Below are 17527 nucleotides of genomic sequence, written 5' to 3'. Positions count from 1 at the left end.
GAGAGGGACGGCGCGAGAGAGAGCGAGGAGTGGGATGGTTGTGGTGGTGCCATTACCACCATCAGAAGAAGAAGAAGGGTTAGGGAGGGTTAGGGGGTTCTGTCGAGAAGAAAGAGAAAGAGAAAGAGAAGGAGAAAAAAAAAAGAAAAAGAAAAAAAAGATTTTTTTAAAATTTTTATAAATTGTTTTTTTTTAATTTTTAAAATATTTTAAAATTAATATTATGTGAGCTACTCAAAATTTGGAGCAAGATTTAATGGGAGTTTACAAAAATTTTAATTTTTATAATTAAGTGTTACAAAAGGTAAAGTTGAAGTTATTTAACCCCCAATATGCGTTTCTCAAATAATGGTGGGCCTGTGAGATATAGGTGGAGTGGAGGAGACCCATGTTGTAGACGTCGATCACAAAGACGCTCAACTTCCTATCCACCTGGCTTTTATTATCATAAATAATAAATATGATAAATCCGAATCGAATACACTTTTTTATATTATTATTCTGAAAGTACGGTTGAGTTTTGAGCGTGAGATTTACAACTCACTCATTAAAATTCTATAAATAAAGCCCATCGCCACTCACACAATACCATCGATACTATCGACGCTAAATTATCGTCATCAAGCGAAGGCCATCATCAAACCCGCTTCCGATTATCACTCGCCATGGCTTTGAAGGTCTGCTTTCTCTTTCCTCTTCTATAATTTCTTTTAATTTTTTTCGATTGCTATGAAGAAAATTGTCCAGATCTGTGATCTTTCATTTGATGAATTTTTTGTTCGTATAAACAAAACAGACACATATATATTGGCAAAAACTGACTAATATGTTTGAAATTTCAATAGTAGATCTGGTTTTGTTCGTTGACTAGATTTTTTTTTTTGTCTCTATTGGATGAATTGAACGAGTGATTTTGACTTCTTTTTATGAGAGACTAATTTGACAGAAGTATACTCTATGAATTGTTTTACTGTCAAGTTCTGAGTTGTTTGGACTTAGTTTGAGAGTGTAACATAGAGCTAATTTCACATTTTCTTGTAGTTTTGACCACCTCTTATAAGGATTAAGGAAACATTTAACCCAAAGATTCAATTCCCATACATCTTCGTTAAGTAACTTTGATCGGAATGCATTATTTATTCATTAGTTCAATACAAATCTTTTTGTACTTTCCTTTTTACTGATTTTGATAGCGAACCTTGTTTCGCTGTAAAATTCCCGATATTTATTCTTGTTATTGTAGAGTTTATTGCTGCACCTTTTCCCCTTTTTTGATACCAGGATTTTCCAGTAATATGAATTTGCTTTCTTTTGTCGCGGGTGCTTCTTTTTTTTCAACTTTTTAAGTTGCTTTTGACGATAGAAACTTGTAGAATGAAGTGTTTAGCCACATTCACCTTTTCACTTCACTGCTAGTTCATTGAGTAGTCCCTTTTAAAAGTTGTACTGAAGGTTGGTAAATTTTCCGCTTTCACTTAAAAAGGAGATTTAGATGTTGAGGAATTCGGAAATATGTTAAAGTTTGAAATTGAAATTATTGAGTAAAGCTACTTACATGAATTTTTCGTGTTTTGCGCATCCCAGTGATTATAGCGTTCAACAAAAGGATTCAGTTTTTAACTTTAGTTCACAAAGCAACTTTGTTGAGCTTTAAAAAGCAAGTATAAGTGTAATGGTGTGAGTACAATATAGTAGAGATTTACTGGAGTTTCATGTTTGAAACTGAAAATGAATGACTTTTATTGTAATGTGATTATGTTTGTTAAAGTTTATAGCAAAATTTGTACAATTTGACCATCGTTGTGTTTGTGTAGCACAACCATCATATTACTTGCTGTAGAGAAATAAATCATTATTGGGTTTAACACCTGTTGGTATCATATTGGACGAAGAGCATAGTCATCTCATTATCTGCAGGTTACTAGAAAGTAGCCTCTTTTTATCTGTGCTTACCTTCATTAATTACAATTATTCATTGTACATTGTTCATGAAACATATGGATTTTGGTCTCTATGTTACAGATTGATGAATTATTTTCCATGATTAGTTTTTGTTCTGATCATTTTCTTCCACGGAAAACTCTTCATGTTTATGCAGGAGGAGTTTGAGGAGCATGCTGAGAAAGCAAAGACCCTGCCTGAGTCAACCACCAATGAAAACAAGCTCATTCTCTATGGGCTGTACAAACAAGCAACTGTTGGACCAGTTGACACCCGTTAGTAGCTTGCTCTTTTCTGCAAGTGCATTTCGCTGCTTTTGATTGTTTCTACATTACTGTTTTGTGATTGCATGATTTTAGATTGAAAACAATCAAGAGCTCTTTCTTACATGCCTTTACTTTTTTTTTATTTAATTTTAATCTCAGCTCGTCCCGGAATGTTATACATGAGGGAGAAAGCTAAGTGGGACGCATGGAAGGCTGTTGAAGGTAACACTTTTATACAGTAAATTTTAAAAACTTGTAGTGTTTGCCAATGATAGTATTCGGGAGTATGTCTAAAGAAAACTTACCATCATTTTCAGCGAAATCCAAGGACGAAGCAATGAGTGACTACATCACTAAGGTGAAACAGTTGCTGGAAGAAGCAGCTGCAGCTTCTGCCTGATAACGTCTTCTCATGCCTTTGCAGTTCCTTGTGTTTAAATTTAAGAATTGTCTCGAGTAACTTCTGGTGTTCTTGAAATGATATTATGTTAACTTATATCTAAATTATGAATGAAATGATGCTCTTAATCTTCTTGAGTGTCCTTTTTATTCTTAATAGTTATACATGGAAAATGTTGTTAGAATTGTTCAAAATGTTTAGATCTTTTTCTTGGGAAATTGAATCAAGGGCCGGAAGAAAATTTTCATTCACTCTAGAATTTTCTTTACATAAACTTGGTAATTTCACACTCTTAACAATAATTGATTAAAACTAGAGCTTAGTCTGAATAGAAAGGATTTAAGGTCATTACACAGTTTGGAAATTTAAGATGGAATTGGAATTGGGTGTTATTAAAGGTAATTACACAGTTTTGCATGTTTATTTCACTACGTAATTAGAGGTCTTAGTTGCACTATTTAATTGGGTATCTTTATATATTAAAAGTATCTTTTTAAAGGCAATTGTTGATTTAACGTTTTATTTCTTTTTTCTGTTAAAGTGAAAATAAAAATAAAACCGTATCATGTAAGCATAATATCTCAAAATCTATATATATATATATATAGTTATATATATATATTTATAACTAAGGTAAACGACTAAATTGTACACTAAGAGAAGGAAAAAATGGCTCCCCTTGTAGAGTCTAGTCTTATTAAGTGACTGTGAGTTTTCTCTCTATTTTTCTCGACTCTGTGCTTAGTGTTCTGCTGTGCTTTTTGTTTTCTGAGTTCTCCGTAACATGGATAAGGCTAGTGAGAAAAGCAAGGATATCGAAGTAGAGGTCATTGATGAGAGCATGAATCAAGTTCTGCAAAGGGATAGTGCTCTTGAAATGGAAATGTTAGAGTTATTTGAAGATATAACACTTGAGGATGTAGTTCTCAACAAAGCCTGCGTTGGGAAAGTTGTTGGATGCAAGGACATGCCTGCCTCAGTGGTCAAGAAGATTCTTACTGGTGTTTGGCGCAGGTTGGGTCCATGGAGAATGAAAAAATGTGAAGATGGAGTAATGGGGTTCTTCTTTGTTGAAGAAGATGATTGTGCTTTTGTACTTGAGAAGAGACCATGGATAGTGAATGGTGTATTGCTGAACCTGAAACCATGGCCGGTGGAGGGGGAGGTCAGGGTGGCGGAATTTGAAGTGGCCAGCTTTTGGGTTCAATTCCATGGCCTCCCTACGAGATTCCTGAAGGATGAGAATGCTGCCATTATGGGGAAGAAGGTGGGTTCATTTCTGAACGGATGGGAAATCTAAGGAGGAGCTGGTGCATCGAGGGTACCTCCGTGCTTATGTGGATGTTTGGCTCAAGCACCCTATACCAGCAGGCTTTTTCCTCACTGCTGATGGAAAACCGGAGTCTTGGATTCAATTCAAATATGAGAAACTTCCCCATTTGTGCTTCAACTGTGGGAAGCTTGCACACTGGAACAAGGAATGTTTTGCCCCGTTGGCTATGGTGACTCCTAAGGTTGGAGAGGCTGTCCAAATGTATGGTACATGGATCAAGTCTGAAACAGAAAGAGCAAACTGTTTTACTATGAAGGGCAAGGGTGTATCCAAGTTGATAGTCGACAATGGCGATGCACCCGAGTGGGACTTGAATGGGAAGCATCGAAGGGGAACCTGGAAAAGATGACCACCGTCGAGGGTGGAGAACATGGTGGCTGTCAAAGGTGTGGAGGTTGGGGTGACGCAAAAGAAGGCCCTTGCTCTGGCAGGGCATTTTCGTCAGGAAGAGATTTCAGCAGGGGTAAAGGACATATCGTACCTTGGTAGTACGAGTAATGGTGGTGCGGCAAGAATTAGTGCCGATCGTACTGGAGACGTGGCGGATGAGGCTATACATCACGTGGAAGATTTGGGAGAAAGACCACGTTTTCTTCAACTACCTGATCCAGACTTTGCCCAAAATGAAGATAGGGATATTATTCCTAACATTGGGCCTACAATTGCCCAATCATTGGAGATTCCACATGAGTGGATCTGCCTATTCCAAAAGCCCCATAAATTCCCTGAACCCACTCCACTGGGATGGCCCAATTTGGACAAAGAGGCCCAGGAAATGTTCCTTAAGTTGTATGGAGATGATGTGATAAACCTTTACAAGGCCCAACAAACTTTGATCTCCAACCCACCAAACTTATCTGAGATGATATTGTTCCTCTTGGGAAACACTAGGAAACGAAAGGCGCATACCTGGTATGAACCTTATCCTGCCGAGGCTCTAGCTCCCTCAAACTCAGTCTCGGAGGAGCCTGAACTACCCAAATGGACGCCATCAAAGGAGAAATTTTGTATCGGATTTGGGGATGATGCTTCAACTTCTGGAAAGGGCAACACTCGTGGGAGGAAATTGAAGAGCAAAGTTGCTAACAACACTGCCAAACGCACTTCGGGAGTGAAAACCAGAAGTGGAAGAAGAAGGAAACCGGTGACAGAGAACAATATTGGGAGTGACAATTTCAATGAATTACTCAACAACTGTATTAAGGTTAGTATTGAATATGCTAATGTCCCAAATTTTGGAAGCGGCGAGGAGGCGGCCGGAAGCATGCCCCCACCGTCCTCATGAGGTGCTTAGCTTGGAACTGTTGTTGATTACGTCGATCCACGGCAGAGAGGACCCTTCAAGGTTTAATTTGAGACTCTAATGCGGACTTTATTTTCCTTTCGGAAACTAAAGTTGCTGTGGAGACCATGGTTGAAGTGATGAATCGTTTGGGGTTTGTGAATCATTGGTGTATCCCGGCCAATGGTTTAGCTGGGGGTTTTTGTATAGCATGGAGAATTGGTGTGCTGTGTAATGTGTTGGAGACTTATGAGACAGGATTTCTTGTGACTTTCCAAGCTGTAATGGGATGTCCAGAGTGGAAGCTTCATTGTGTTTATGGTACTCCATATGGTGCTTCTAAACGAGAATTTTGGAATTGGCTCACGGAAAAAGTAACTGAGGGTACTGAGCCGTGGGCTCTTATGGGAGATCTTAATGCTATTATTGATCACATGGAGAAGATTGGAGGCCGAGAATTTGATGCTAGGGAAGGAGAATTTCTGAGAAACTTTCTGTTTAACTGTGGTGGAGTTGACTTGGGAAGTGATGGTGGTGTTTTCACTTGGCAAAATTCGAGGGTGGCTCCAAAGCGAATCCGAAAACGACTTGATAGAGTCATTGCTGATGGGAATTAGTGTACTACTTTCTCTAATGCCCGTGTGCATAATTACCCGATAGTTGGATCGGATCATGCTCCTATATTACTGGACACTTGGGGGGATACTGTGAAGCTGAACTATCCTTTCCACTTTCTCGAGGTCTGGACTACGAGAGTAGATTGTGGTTTAGTTGTGGAAAGTGCCTGGAGGAAAGGTTGTGATAACCGAAGGGATGTGGGGCTTCCCCGTAAGCTAAGTATCACTAAAAGAGAGCTGAAGGTATGGAACCAAAATGTTTTTGGTTTTTGTGACAAAGAACTGAGACAACTTCGGACCCAATTAGAGAATATTCAAAAGATGCCTATCGATCATACTACGGTTTCTAAAGAAGCAGAAATTCAAATGGAAATCCTTGACAAGGAGGAGAAAATGGGCAGGATTTGGCGCCAAAAGTCTCGAGAGAACTGGCTTCGATTTGGTGATGGGAACACGAAGTTTTTTCACGCGTCCACTGTGATCCGGAGAAGATGAAACTATGTTGGTGCGATCATGGGCAACATGGGATAATGGATACGAGGCAGGGATAACATAGGGAAGCACTTCCAACATCATTTTCAGGAAATGTTTCTCTCTTCCAATCCGTTGATAGAAGATGAGCTGGAGACATTGTTCACTGAGAAAGTAACTGCTAGTGAAAAGGAAGCTATCTGTAGGTTGCCCGAGTATGGTGAGATCAAAGAAGTGGTATTCAAGATGCACCCCCTCAAAGCTCCGGGGCCAGATGAATTTCCTGGAATCTTCTTCAGAAAATATTGGGACATTGTTGGTGAATCAGTCTGCTCAATGGTTCAATAATTTTTCTTAACTGGGCGGATGATGGAGAGAGTAAATGAGACTTTTATATGTTTGATACCCAAGAGTGCAAGTGCTAATACTCTTGACCAATTTAGACCTATAAGTCTATGCAATTTTAGGTATAAAGTTATTTCTCGTATACTGACAGATCGTCTCAAAGGTTGTATGGATCGGCTAGTCTCCCCTTTCCAATCGGCCTTCATTCCTGACCGATGGATTGCAGAGTGTTCCATTGTGGCTTAGGAAGTTCTTCATGCCATGAAAGGAAAGAGAGGTAAAGTGGGAGTCATGGCGGTGAAGACGGACATGAACAAAGCTTATGACCGGCTTGAGTGGGGATTCCTTCTACGGGTTTTGAAAGCGAATGGCTTCAACAGCAAAGTCTGTACTCTACTGATGGAGTGTGTCACGACGGTTAGATATTCTATTTTGCTCAATGGTGCACCTTTGGCTCCCTTAAATCCCAAACGGGGCCTCCGCCAAGGAGATCCTCTTTCACCATTCCTGTTCATACTCTGCAGTGAAGTTTTATCGAAACTTATTCGCCGAGCTGAAAAGAACGGTGATTTGATAGGGGTTCGTGTTGCTAGGAACACTATCCCGATTACTCATCTGTTTTATGCTAATGACCCCATTTTCTTTTGTAGTGCTAATGCAAAAAACGCGGACGCTTTACTAAAATTCCTCCATAAGTATGAAAGATGGTCGGGGCAACGTGTTAGCAATGCTAAGAGTGGAGTAGTGTTCTCTCCAAACACTAAGAAATCATGCAGAGAAGAAATCAAAGGGATCTTGGGCTTTAATCACTTAAATCCGAAGGAGAAATACCTTGAGAGTCCTTTCTTTTTCTCGGCTAAGAAAAGGAATGATTTTCTGTTCTTGAAAGACAAAATCCTGGGTAAGTTGGAAGGCTGGAAGGCGAAATATCTTTCACAAGCGGGTAGGACTACTTTGGTCAGTTCGGTACTCCAAAGCATCCCCAACTACTTTATGTCAACGGTGAAAGTTCCTAGTACTCTGTGTGAGGAGCTGGATAGGGTGATTGCAAAGTTTTGGTCGAGTGGCTGTGTGGATAAAAAGAATTACTGTGCTCTAAGAAGCTGCAATGAGTTATGTCAACCAAAGAGATGCGGAGGTCTTGGATTCCGAAGACTTAAGGACATGAATTTGGCCTTATTGGCTAAACTTTGTTGGATGGTAATGGAGGAGAAGGACAAGCCATGGGTGAAACTACTCAGAGGAAAGTATTGCAAACACAATGATGTGTGGGTAGTGTAGAAAAATGGGAATGACTGTTTCTCGGTGGATATTGCAGAGGAGATATTACGAATTAGAACTCTAGATGAGGGGGTGATATTCTTTTTTGGAAGGCTTCTGCTTCTGGTAAATTTTCTGTAAAGAGTGCCTATTGGCTAAGCCAGAAAAATCGCTTCAAAGAGCCCCATAAGCTCTGTGAGAAACTTTGGAAGATAGAGTTGCACCCTAGACTAAAACACTTCTGCTGGAGATTGTTCAGTGACATTCTTCCCACCAAAAACAAACTTGGTTTTCTCCAGTCTGAGCTAAAAATGTGCGAATTCTATCATGCTGATCTGGAAACCGCCCTGCATTTGTTTTGTCAATGTACTGGTACTCGGGCTCTCTGGTTCAGGGCTGGTGTAAGAACCCAGGGGTGTAATTGGAATAGTTTGATGGAGTTTGGTATGTGGTGGTGCAGTTTAAATGATTTGAATCTGCAGGTGATGGCTGCTGTGCTGTGTGAGTCAATTTGGCAGTGGCGAAATGACTGTATCTTTAAAGGGCAAGATGTAGATTTGGAGCGCTTATTCGATCGTTTTTCTTTCCGAACTCAAGAGTTCATCTCTAAAACACCCTGGCTTGACCATTTTGAAGATTAGAATTTGGAAACTCAAGGTAAAGAGCCTGGTGTGCTAAGCTTTAACCAACGGGATGTGGACTAGAGTTGTAAGGTTGATGCCTCCATTCGTGATGATGAAGTGGGTTGTGCTCTGATTAAGGTCAATGAGAATGATGTTGGGAATTCTCTGGTTTCCCTTAGCTGGACAAAGGTCAAGGGAGTGTTGGAGGGCGAATTACTGAGTATTGCCTTGGCCCTTCGGTTGGCAAAGGAGAATCATGCTTCAGCAGTTAGAATCGAGACTGATTCCTTGACTGCAGCCACAGCCTTTAACAATGCACAATTACATTATGGCTGGGAGACCTTTGCTCTGTTTTCTCATTGTTTGAACTTATGTAAGTCTTTTGATGAGGTTTCTGCATGTTATGTAAAAAGAGAGAACAATGTGTTGGCTGATATGCTTGCTCGTTGGGCGAGAGTGCATAAGGCCGAGGCCACTGGCCTCTTAAGGGATGTAGCCCCCTCATGTGGCTACTAGTTTTCTTTGCTTTCAATAAAAGTTTTCTACCCATAAAAATATATATATATATATAACTAAAATCTGTTTGCCTAACTTCCCCTAAAAATTCGTAATTTATTAAAAGCTTAATTCCTCTAAAATTGTAAATTTGTTGATGGCAATGATATAATTGTTATTTCTTTGTCAAAAAAATAATGAAATGTCAAAAAAAATAATGAAATGCGATTACGTTCATTCGTACTTGGTAGATTTGTATTTCTCCATTTATACAGTGTAATCTAAAAAAAGGAAGGCCGTGCACAGTGGTAACAGTGCCTTTGTGCACACACTAAAAGTCGGTGGACTAATGAAAGCGAAACACTATTCCTAAAGAGGTATGATTTGGCCGCGATATACCATGTAACTTCATCTACGTTTCAGGCGGGTATGACAATGAAGAAAAAGAAACCAGGTATGATTTGGCCTTCATCTATGTTCCTCTTTATTTTGCTGATACTTAGGCCATAAAATTCTTTTAGGCCTAAGAGATTTAAAGTGATTCTTCATTCTTTAATGCCTTACTATACTAGGGATATCCATTAAAAAATACTCTGTAATATATATAATATAAATATATTTATGTGGAAAATTTAGCTCTGATACATAGGAATTAACTTCTGTAATTCTAAATTCAAGATCACACTTAAACAAATAAAAGTTAAATCAAAACAAACAAATCAAGAACAAAAAAACCAGAAAAATATAACACAGATGACTCTAAATGGCAGTTAGACACAATAACACAGAGATTTATACTGATTCCGATCCTAAGTTAAATGTGAACTTGGTCATACTCCAGTTTGAAAGCTTTACCACCAATCTTTATTGATAATGAGAACAAGATATATCAATCTCAAGAGCTACAAGGAAATAATCACAGTAAGTCATCCATGGTGTAATCCCTCAACACACATTAACTCACTAACCCGAGCCAACATAATCAACAATGTTGCTCAATACAATTTCCCAATCCTAGCCCTCTCTTTCTCAGATATCTCTCTCCATTTCTCGCTCTAACAACTCTCTCTTTCTATATTGTCTCTCTCTCTCTCTCTCACTCTCACTCTCTCTCTCTCTCTCTCTCTCTCTCTCTCTCTCTCTCTCTCTTGTGTTTGACTTCACTCCTTCTTGCCTCTTTAAAATGAGAGGAGTAGCTCTCTTTATATAGCCCAAGGGACTAATATGCAAGTTGTCCTATTTAATCCTTGAGAGATGTTAGTTTACACCCATGTCAATTGTCTTCGTCATCATTGAAAATTCAAGGTTTTAATCAAGCTGGAGAAAAAGTAAGGGGAAGTATCACACTAAAAATTGAAATAGGTGAGTTAAATTCTAAAGCCTAATTTCATGTCATCGATTCAGATACATCCTACAATGTGTTGTTAGGGCGACTGTGGCTTCATGAATATGGAGTCATTCCTTCAACACTTCACCAATGCTTTATGTTTTACAAGGAAGGTAAAATAAAAAGTGTCAATGCAGACCCAAATCCTTTTTACGGGGAACAAGTGAATTATGCTGATGCAAGATTTTACAAGCCAGCTAATGTCACCATTCTGAAATGGAAACCTGAGGAGAGCAAACGTCATGAAAGCTCAACCGTACAAAACTCTCTACAAATTAGGCAACTATCCCTTGTGAAATCTCCTCAGCCTAAAGAGGAGAGCTTGAAAGTATCTAACCAAAAACGAACCTTCAAGTAGATCCCTAAAAGTCGACGAGGAGTAGGGCAAAAAGCTTTAACACCAATCGAAGATTCGATGATAGCCCTAATGACAAGCTTTATTTTACCACTAAGGAAAATCGATCAGTCACTACCCAAGGGTAAAATGCAAATTTTAATTTCCTTTGGTAAAGATAGCAAGAAAAATAAAAGGGTTGTTACTCTCAATAAAAAGTCCTCCACATCTGTAACTCCAAAAACCTTCAAAATGGAGAAGAAAAAGTTTCATTTCAAGAAGCGAAAATGAGTCACAATCCATCAAAATAGTGATTGTTTAAAAGCTTCTTTTGAACTAGACGAGTTAATAGAGGAGGAACAAAAAATGTTTCGCAGCGACGATGTTCCTACACCCTCCCCGCGGGTGTCGGTATTCGATAAACTTGAAGCAAGCACATTCACCCCACGAGTGTCAACATTAGAAAGACTTGTTTTCCCAAGTGTTCCACAATCAAAGGGAACCAAAAAGAAAAAATAGCGGGTGCCAAAACAGAAGAAATCATTGAGAATACTATTCAGGGGCATGAAACACAAGAAGATGAAGAAAATTTTTCTCAAGTCAATTACCTCTCTTTTGAAGAAAGTTTGACCGTAGAAGATGAAGCCTTGAGCTCAAACTCTTCAGAAGATTTTATAGACATCTTTCATCCAGCACCTCAGGAATTCGAAGATGGAGGACAAGCCACTATGGATGATTTAATAGAGATCAACCTCGAGACCGAGGATGATCCAAAGCTTGTGTTTGTTAGTGCTTTATTAACTGTAGAAGAGTTACCACTGTACAAACAAGTCCTTTGTGAGAGCAAAGATGTATATGCTTGGGTGTATCGAGACATGCCAGGGTTGAATCCAAAGGTTGCTGTGCACGGTTGGCAGTATCAAAAGACGCTACCCCTGTTAAACAAGCTCAAAGAAGGAGTCGCCCAGAATTACTTCCCAAAGTCGAGGCAGACATTGACAAGTTAAGAGACTGCTGGTTTATTCGGGAGGTTCAGTATCCTATTTGGCTTGCAAACATCGTCATTGTGATGAAGAAAAATGGGCAACTCTGCATATGCGTGTATTACTGAGATCTTAATCGGGCCTGCCTAAAAGATGAATTCCCACTCCCCATCACTAAGTTATTGATAGATGCTACCACTGGTTTTGATGCCTTATCATTCATGGATGGATTTTCTGGGTACAACCAAATCAAAATGGCACCCGAGGACGAAGGGCTCACTGCTTTTCGGACACCAAAAGGAATATTTTGTTATACAGTTATGCCATTTGGCCTCAAGAATGCACGGGCAACCTACCAAAGAGCAATGAACACAATTTTTGAAGACATGATGCACAATACTGTCGAATGTTATGTCGACGATTTAGTGGTCAAAACAAAAGAAAGGACAAGTGATCTTGATAATTTAAAACGAGTCTTTGACAGGCTCAAACAACACAATCTCAAGATGAATCCTTTAAAATATGCATTTGGGGTAACATCAGGAAAGTTCCTCGGGTTTATCGTCATACATCGAGGAATTGAAATTGACCCTGCAAAAATCAAAGCAATTTTGGAAATGCCTCCCCTACATAATTTACATCAACTACGTGGACTACAGGGAAGACTTGCGTATATCCAAAGATTCATTTAAAACCTGTCCGGTAGATGTCAACCCTTTTCGCGGTTGATGCAAAAAAATGTCCCATTTATTTGGGATGGGGCATGCCAAAACGCTTTTGAAAGCATTAAGAAGTACTTGTTGCACCCACTTGTGTTGAGAGCTCCAATCTTAGGAAACCATTGATATTATATATCACTTCACTCGACCGCTCCTTGGGAGCCATGTTCGTGCAAAATAATGAGGAGGGAAAAGAAATTGCTCTTTACTATCTAAGTAGAACTTTAGTAGGGGCAGAACAAAAATACCCTCCAATCGAGAAAGTGTGTTTGACTTTAATTTTTGCTGTCACAAAACTACGACACTATTTGCTCTCACATCCTGTGACTTTAGTGTCAAAAGCTGACCCTCTTAGATATATCCTATCTAAGCCCGTGTTGTTTGGAAGACTTGCCAAATGGTCCATGATGCTATCAGAATTTGAAATCAACTTTGTCTCACAAAAAGCAATAAAAGGACAAGCTTTGGCTGATTTTCTCGCAGCACACCCAATTCCAGGTGATATGGAGTTGCGAGAAGATCTTCCTGACGAAGAAGTCTTCACAGTCAATACTTCATCATGGCAATTATATTTTGATGGGGCAACAAGAAGTAGTGGGGCAGGTGTTGGAATTGTCGTTGTGACACCGTCGGGAGGCTTGATACCTTACTCTTTCCATATTGTAGCTATGTGCACCAATAATGTAGCAGAATATGAAGCATTAGTTATTGGTCTCGAAGTTTCCCTCGAAATGAAAATACAATCATTAGAGGTATTTGACGATTCTCTTTTGGTTATTAAACAAATGAGTGGTGAATTTGCGATCAAGCATGAGAATTTAGTCCCTTATCATGAAAAGGATAAATATTTGCTTGGCCAATTTCAAGATATAACTCTAAATCACATCCAAAGATCAAAAAATGGTAAAGCTGATGCATTGGCTAATTTAGCTGCATCACTAACACTTCCTGAAGAAAGGGATATCCAAATTACTATAGGGGAACGTCATGTATTATCCCAATCCACGGAAAGAGTTGAAGAAGAAAATACAGTCAACTTGATAACTTTCCTAGATAGTGCGAATAAAAATGACTGGCGTCAGCTAATCAAAGATTACATCCAAAAAGGAGTCTTGCTAGAAGACTTGAAGAAAAGAGTGGATGTAAGAAGAAGAGCGTCTCAATTTGCGGTCTTTAATGACACATGGTGCAAACCTTCATTGAATGGGATATTGTTGATATGCCTCTTGATAGAAGAGGCGGCACATGCACTTCAAGAGACTCATGTCAGTACATGTGGTGCCCATCAAGCCGGTCCAAAATTGTCGGCTCAATTAAAGCAATTGGGTTACTATTGACCTACTATGGTTCAAGATGCGGTTAATTTCCCTAAATGTTGTAAGTCGTGCCAGTTACATGGAGATTTCATCCACCAACCCCCTCAACCACTCCATCCTTCTATACTACCATGGCCTTTCGAAACATGGGGAATGGACGTCATTGGTCCTTTTACGCCACCCTCTTCCAAAGCCCATAAATATATTTTGGCCATCACAGATTACTTTTCCAAATAGGCCGAAGTCCTACCACTAAAAGAAGTACATGCAGAAGATGTCGCTGATTTTATAAGGACCGACGTAATTTATCGATACGGGGTTCCTTCAAAAATTATCTCCGACACTGCCTTTTATTTCAAATGTAAGGCAATGGTGAAGTTGATGAACAAGTACAAATTCAAGCATAGTTTCTCGGCTAGTTACAACCCGTCTTCAAATGGTGAAGTAGAAGCATTTAACAAAGGGGCTTTTTCATTAGTGTACAACAAAAACAATTATATTACAAAAAATGTGCAAAAAAATACAATTTTAAAAATGTACACATTTGAAAAAATATTTAGAAAAATTCATACATTTTTTAATTAAATTATAATAGATATATTAGTGATTCAAATTTCTATATTTAGATTTGTATAACTATTTTTTTATGACTAATTGATATGGTATTAATGAGTAAGCCTACTAATTAACAAAATTTGTATATTAATAATTAAAAAACATAATAAGATTCTAATTATAGAGAACCACATCTCTTCACTATTGGGTTGCTTAACCTCCCTCATAAACATTTGATGCAAAAGTTGAGATTGAAATTCAAATTCTTGAATATCAACCATGTGTCCAATACAAGACTTCCTAAACAACTTTTTTTGCTCTTCTGTAAGAGTATTTTTTATGATTTGAATAACTCTATAATCCAATGTATAAGAGAGTCTTGCTTTTGTCTTTGACTCCGGTTTGAAATAAAAATCCCAATCCTAATATAAATAAACACATGAAAATAAACACGATGAATAAATTTATATGAAAAGTACTTAAAATACACACATGAAAAAAAATAAAACCAAAAAATTAACAAAATAATAACATCGATGAGAAGATGATTTATTAAAAATATACAGATGTAACATTTTAAATATAAGACATAAAAAAATAATTAACGATTAAAAATAATAAACAGTTTTAAATTTATAATAAAAGCGAAAAAAATACATTAAAAACATAAACAAAAATAACCCATCAAATTTAACAAAAATATATATAAATTATAAAAAAAATACTAAAAATAAATAAACAATATTAAAAAAATATTACAACACGATACACAACAAAACATAATAAAAAAACCACAAAACAACAAAAGAAAAAAAAACAACTAACAAAGATAAAAATACCAAAGAAAGGACATTTATAGATGGAGCATGAATAATTCTTCCACCAAAAAAATATATTAAAAAAATAAACAAAAACAACCCATCAAGATTAACAAAAACATATATAAATTTTTTTTAAAAAAACACTAAAAATAAATAAACAATATTAAAAAAAATATTACAATGCGATACACAACAATAAATAATAAGAAACACCACAAAAAAAAACAAACAAAAAAAAAAAACAACTAACAAAGATAAAAATACCAAAAAAAAGGACCTTTATAGATGGAGCATGAATAATTCTTCCACCAAAAAAATACATTAAAAAAATAAACAAAAACAACCAATCAAGTTTAACAAAAACATATATAAATTTAAAAAAAAACACTAAAAATATATAAACAATATTAAAAAAATATTACAATACCATACACAACAAAACATAATAAGAAACACCATAAAAAAAAAAAAAAAAAAAACTAACAAAGATAAAAATACCAAAAAAAAGGACCTTTATAAATAGAGCATGAATAAGTCTTCCACCAGAATCTGAATCGGATACTTCATCTACATGCAGGTGTGTGCAGATTTTTTTAGCGGGTCTTTTACGGTCCGGTTGCTTCCCACTAATTTTTTTCTTGATCCCAACTTTCTTCACACTCACAAGGGATGAGATCTTCTCATCATCACTAACAAAATTACCAGACTTAATAGACATATTATCAATGGAATGAGTTTGCACTATTAAAAATTATGTAACAAGAATGCAATCTATAAAATAAAAAAGAAAGAATCAATGAAAATTAAAATATGGAACATATATATATCACTAATTGAAAATATATGTTAATTAACATTAAAATATATTAAATTGGCTTGATATGATCATATGTATAATTAATATCAATTTTCAATATTTTCCCAATAAAATCTGATAATATAAGTATAACTAAGCTTTTTAATAATCATATAACATAATTAGAATCTGATAATTATGATTAGATTATGATAATATACGTATAGCTAAGCTTTTTAATAATCATACAACATAATCAGATTATTAAATTAATATCATAATTAATTTTCATTTCCCTTAAAATTATGATTATATATGTTTTGAATTTTAAAAATATAACATTTATGTTTTTCACGTGAGTTGTATGATAACAACAAATATTATTGTTTATAATTAGAATCTTATTATGTTTTTTAATTATTAATATACAAATTTATTTAATTAGTAGGCTTATTCATTAATACCATATCAATTAGTCATAAAAAATAGTTATATAAATCTAAATATAGAAAGTTGAATCATTAATATATCTATTATAATTTAATTAAAAATATGTATGAATTTTTGTAAATATGTTTTCAAATGTGTACATTTTTAAAATTGTATTTTTTTGCACATTTTTTGTAATTATTTAAAAAAATGTATACATTTATGTAAAATGCCCTTTAACAAAGTGTTATGAAAAATCATGAAGAAGACAGCGACAAAGAATAAAAGGGATTGGCATGAACGCCTCCTGAAAGCTTTATGGGCTTATAGAACCACAATAACAACCACGTCATGTTGCACACCTTATAACTTGGTGTTTGGGTCTGAAGCAGTTTTACCTTTAGAGGTTCAAATACCTTCATTAAGAATTGCTACTCAATTAACAGACCCAGATGAAAATGTGCAAGTCCGGCTGGCCAAGCTTGAAGCATTAGATGAAAAGCGGCTTGCTATTCAATAAAAACTCAAAATTTACCAGGCCCAGGTAGCTGGGGCATTCAACTAGAAAGTCAAATTTTGATCTTTTTCAGTTGGAGATCAAGTGCTTACAGTGAAAAGACCAATTGTCATAACTAGAAGGATGAAAGGAAAATTTGAGGCAAAATTGGAAGGACCTTATGTTGTTACTAAGGTCTTCCTAAGGGGGGCATATGAACTTTCAAATTTGGAAGGCCGATGCATTTATCCGTGTGTTAATGGGAAGTTCATCAAAAAGTTCTATACTTAAACAAAAAGGTATTTACCCATGGTGTAGACAGCGCACTTAAAAAAGACGAGTGTGCAATAAACTACGTAAGGCTTGATCCCACTTCGGGTACGTAGGCAATCTAGTTTATAACTAGGCCCAGCCACAGAAAATAAAATTTTTTATCTCCTAAAAAAAAATTGTAAAGAACTACGAACGACTTGATCCCTTAAAAAGGTACGTAGGCAATTTAAACAAAATTAGATGCAACCACAAAATAAAAATAATATATTATTTATCCCTCCAAACAAAAGAGTCAAAATTCTAAAAGGTCTAAATGACAAAATACTATTAGTCCTCAAGGCTAATAAACACAAAAAAGCTAACAAAAACTAAAACTAAAACTAAA

General features: G+C 36.6%; 2 protein-coding genes across 3 annotated transcripts; both read left to right on the top strand.

Moving 5' to 3' along the window:
• The first annotated feature begins 337 nt into the window (after positions 1-337).
• LOC115716738 (acyl-CoA-binding protein) lies at positions 338-2739 on the top strand. Of its 2 annotated transcripts, XM_030645629.2 has the most exons (4): positions 338-677; positions 2099-2216; positions 2367-2429; positions 2525-2739. In XM_030645629.2, exons 1-4 carry the CDS (start codon positions 666-668, stop codon positions 2605-2607), a joined length of 276 nt encoding a protein of 91 aa, XP_030501489.1. In that variant the 5' UTR covers positions 338-665; the 3' UTR covers positions 2608-2739. The 2 variants fall into 2 exon arrangements, with proteins under 2 accessions (XP_030501489.1, XP_030501488.1); XM_030645628.2 differs by lacking the exon at positions 338-677 and having other exon boundaries at positions 2072-2216.
• Positions 2740-6946: 4207 nt separating this feature from the next.
• On the top strand, positions 6947-9054 carry LOC133038200 (uncharacterized). Its single transcript, XM_061116286.1, has 4 exons — positions 6947-7927; positions 8029-8316; positions 8398-8466; positions 8620-9054. The coding sequence occupies exons 1-4, from the start codon at positions 6947-6949 to the stop codon at positions 9052-9054; spliced, it is 1773 nt and encodes a 590-aa protein (XP_060972269.1).
• The last annotated feature ends 8473 nt before the right edge of the window (positions 9055-17527 follow it).

Source organism: Cannabis sativa, chromosome 5 (genome assembly GCF_029168945.1).
Source record: "Cannabis sativa cultivar Pink pepper isolate KNU-18-1 chromosome 5, ASM2916894v1, whole genome shotgun sequence".
Taxonomy (NCBI): domain Eukaryota; kingdom Viridiplantae; phylum Streptophyta; class Magnoliopsida; order Rosales; family Cannabaceae; genus Cannabis; species Cannabis sativa.
Note: the sequence above shows the minus strand (reverse complement) of the source record. Positions and strands in the feature narration are given on the sequence as shown.

Bases quoted from the DNA above. Each gene is read 5' to 3' on its own strand.
- LOC115716738 (XM_030645629.2), top strand. The intron at 2,217-2,366 runs GTTAGTAGCTTG...TTTTAATCTCAG, and splicing joins TGTTGGACCAGTTGACACCC to CTCGTCCCGGAATGTTATAC. The intron at 2,430-2,524 runs GTAACACTTTTA...CATCATTTTCAG, and splicing joins CGCATGGAAGGCTGTTGAAG to CGAAATCCAAGGACGAAGCA.
- LOC133038200 (XM_061116286.1), top strand. From the start codon at position 6,947: ATGGCGGTGAAGACGGACATGAACAAAGCTTATGACCGGCTTGAGTGG. The intron at 7,928-8,028 runs GTAGTGTAGAAA...CTTTTTTGGAAG, and splicing joins GCAAACACAATGATGTGTGG to GCTTCTGCTTCTGGTAAATT. The intron at 8,467-8,619 runs GTAGATTTGGAG...GATGTGGACTAG, and splicing joins GTATCTTTAAAGGGCAAGAT to AGTTGTAAGGTTGATGCCTC.